Genomic DNA, 3083 nt, shown 5'->3' on the forward strand with positions numbered 1-3083 from the left:
CCTTATTTGTGCAATATGGAGTTATTTGCTCATATCAGTATTTGTGACATGCACTCTATTCCATAGGCATGATTTCAGCTGGATGATCAGTAGAACATATTTATTCCTTCTGTTTCATTCCCATTCACATATTCATAGTTTTTTCATCACTGCAAAACAAAAATTTAACAACATTAGAACTTCATTATAAGATTAGTATTATGTTACAGAATATAAGACTGTAAAGCATCTTTTAAAGCTTAAGAGAGTCTTGTTGTTAAAAGCTGAATGAAAGCAGAATTGATAAGTATAAACTCATCCAAGAATCTTACAGTATTCAAGCAGAAAAAGTAGCTTTTTAAGAATACATAAGCTAGCTAACATCTAACAGACTAGACTACAATTCATGCAATCATACTTAATGTAAACATACATACATGATATATTTAATTATTATATATCATTAGAGCGCCGTCGGGTAATCTCGGATATAGTTTTAACTCGGATAGTTTTAACCAATCGGCGTTTCCGTTAATTTTAATCATACTCGAAACCTGCAGTGCGCATGAGCAGAGAATATAGCTTTCCTTTTCCGGTTTAAAAGTTTTACGAGCGGGAGTTTTTAAAAACAAGGAACGGAAAGGTCCAGTGTTACAGGTACAGTAATATTTTACATCGAATTTAAACCGTCCGCTAAGCGTACTGCATGTATTGATTTTTTCAGTTTGATTCAACTTCTACGATTACAGTGTATCAGAGTTTAAAGTGTGTATTGATTATTTGTAAACACGTGATTCCACCAGATTCTGGAATGTTTGAAGGTCATTTAAGCACAATAGTGTAGGTATCCGGAGACCCGACACAATGTAATATGTTTCGGGTATTGCCGGATACCTGTTTTTCAAAACTGAAAATGATATTAAATCTTCATCTTGACTGTTGCAAAACAAATAATAATAATAAAAAGTTATTTTTTTGCACACATTAGATACGTACTATAATTTTGATCTAGTAGATATAGACATGTTTAATTTAAAGTAAGATACGGCTAGATTCTCTAGCTAACATTTATCTTTTTTATTTCGGCAGGATGAGTAGGCAATTGAAAGGGAAACAATACGACAAAGTAGCTCTGCAAAATGCAGTGCATGCTGTTAAGTCAAAATCGATGGGCTATTTAAAGGCATCAAAATTGTACGGTGTCCCAAGAACAACTATCTATGATAAGGTTGTTGGTAAATCATCCGTTGAGAGCTTTCAGGGATCTCCAACTCTTTTATCTTCGGAAGAGGAATCCCGAATCGTTAAGTGGTTGACAGACATGTCAAAAATAGGGTATGGACGTAGTAAACAAGAGCTACTGGACATTGTGCAAAAATAATCCGGGCAGATGGTAGACCAAATCGTTGTAAAGATGACAGACCAGGTAAAGATTGGTACTACAGTTTTATGAACAGGCATCCTGAAATTTCGTTAAGATCGCCGAGACAGTTAGGTAAAGAAAGGGCAGTCATTAAACCTGAACATGTTGAAAAGTGGTTCACAGATTTCGAGTCTTTCATTAAGGATACTGTCCCTGATCCAGTCATACTTCTAGACCCAACGCGGCTGTACAACGCCGATGAGACAGGGTTCAGTATGTGTCCAAAAACGGGGCATGTTCTGGGTCTAAGAGGTGCAAAATCGGTTTATAATATAACTGCGTCAGATAGATCACAGATAACAGTTATGGCTGGAATGAGCGCCGCTGCTCATTATCTGCGCCCGATGATAGTGTTTGCTGGGCAGAGATTTACCAGAAATATGTTAGAGGGGTTTGATGATGCAGTATTGGGGAGGTCAGAAAACGGATGGATGGATAGTGAATTGTTTGTCATGTGGCTGAAAACCGTTTTCATCCCAGATATAGAAGAAAGGCAGGTGAAAAAGCCAGTAATTTTGTTTGTTGATGGACATAAAACACATATGACTATTGAAGCATCTGATGTATGTAAAGATAATGGGATCATATTATATTGCCTACTGGAACATGCTAGTCATCTAATGCAGCCATGTGATCTAAGACTGTTTTCGTCCCTAAAGGAAACATGGAAATCTTCTTTACGTGAATGGCAGATAGATCATGTAGGTCAGTATGTGACAAAGTTTGAATTTGCTGCGATATTCAAAAAGGCATGGGTAAATGCATCAAAGGTTGAGAATGCTGTGAATGGATTCAGAGACGCAGGCCTTTTTCCATTAGATAAAGACAAAGTATTAAAGACTGACAAGTTTCAAACAAGCATTCTGTTCAGACAAAAAGAAAGTAAATCAAATGAAACAGAAGATAATAGAACAACTGAACAGACAGAAACAGCCCAAGATGAGGAAAGCAGACCAGACACTCAGATGAGACAAGTAGAACAAACAGTTGCAAAACAGAATGAAACCCGTCAGATGGTTAATAAAGAGAAACAGACTGAGAATGAAAAGCAAGATGAAGCATCGAAGGAGAAGGAGAATATTGACCCAAAGTCGATAATTACAGTAAACGTAAAAGTCACCACTGATAATAGTTTAAGTCCGCAACCTTCAACATCGGGGGCTGCATCGCCAATGAGCAAGATCCTGAATATTCCGAAGCCTAAAACAACAAAGAAGAGAAGTTTCAAAAGAGAAATATTGCCAAAAGCAATTACAGGGGAAGAATTTCGTAAAATACTGAGTGAAAAAAAGAGAAAGAAGGAGGAAGAGGAGGCTGAAAAGCAAAGGCGCAAAGTGCAAAGGGAACAAAAACGTCTTGAAAGGGAAAAAGAGAAACAAATTAAGGCCGAGCAGCGTCTTCTGAAGAAAAACAGAAGGAGGAGGAAAAGGAAAAATTGGCCAAAATGAAAAGTGTCATTAAAAAAATAAAAAAGGCCGAGGTCGTATATTCTGATGACGAAGGTAGTGATTTCTCCGTGCAGGACGACTCTGATGATAACATGCCGATTGACCCAAACAAGTGTTACAGATGCGATGGTACTGATGATGATTCTGGGTGGATTGGTTGTCAGCGTTGTTTCCGTTTCTTTCATAGAAAATGTACAGATATTGAGTTTGAAATAATGTCAGAGGAGGAGATT

The 3083-nt window shown here is 37.2% G+C and overlaps 1 protein-coding gene across 1 annotated transcript; it reads left to right on the forward strand.

The window, feature by feature from the left end:
- Nucleotides 1–1360: 1360 nt before the first annotated feature.
- Nucleotides 1361–2850, forward strand: LOC128552359 (uncharacterized). Its single transcript, XM_053533386.1, has one exon. It carries the CDS (start codon nucleotides 1429–1431, stop codon nucleotides 2848–2850), a length of 1422 nt encoding a protein of 473 aa, XP_053389361.1. The 5' UTR covers nucleotides 1361–1428.
- Nucleotides 2851–3083: the final 233 nt, after the last annotated feature.

Source organism: Mercenaria mercenaria, unplaced genomic scaffold (assembly GCF_021730395.1).
Source record: "Mercenaria mercenaria strain notata unplaced genomic scaffold, MADL_Memer_1 contig_2463, whole genome shotgun sequence".
NCBI lineage: Eukaryota > Metazoa > Mollusca > Bivalvia > Venerida > Veneridae > Mercenaria > Mercenaria mercenaria.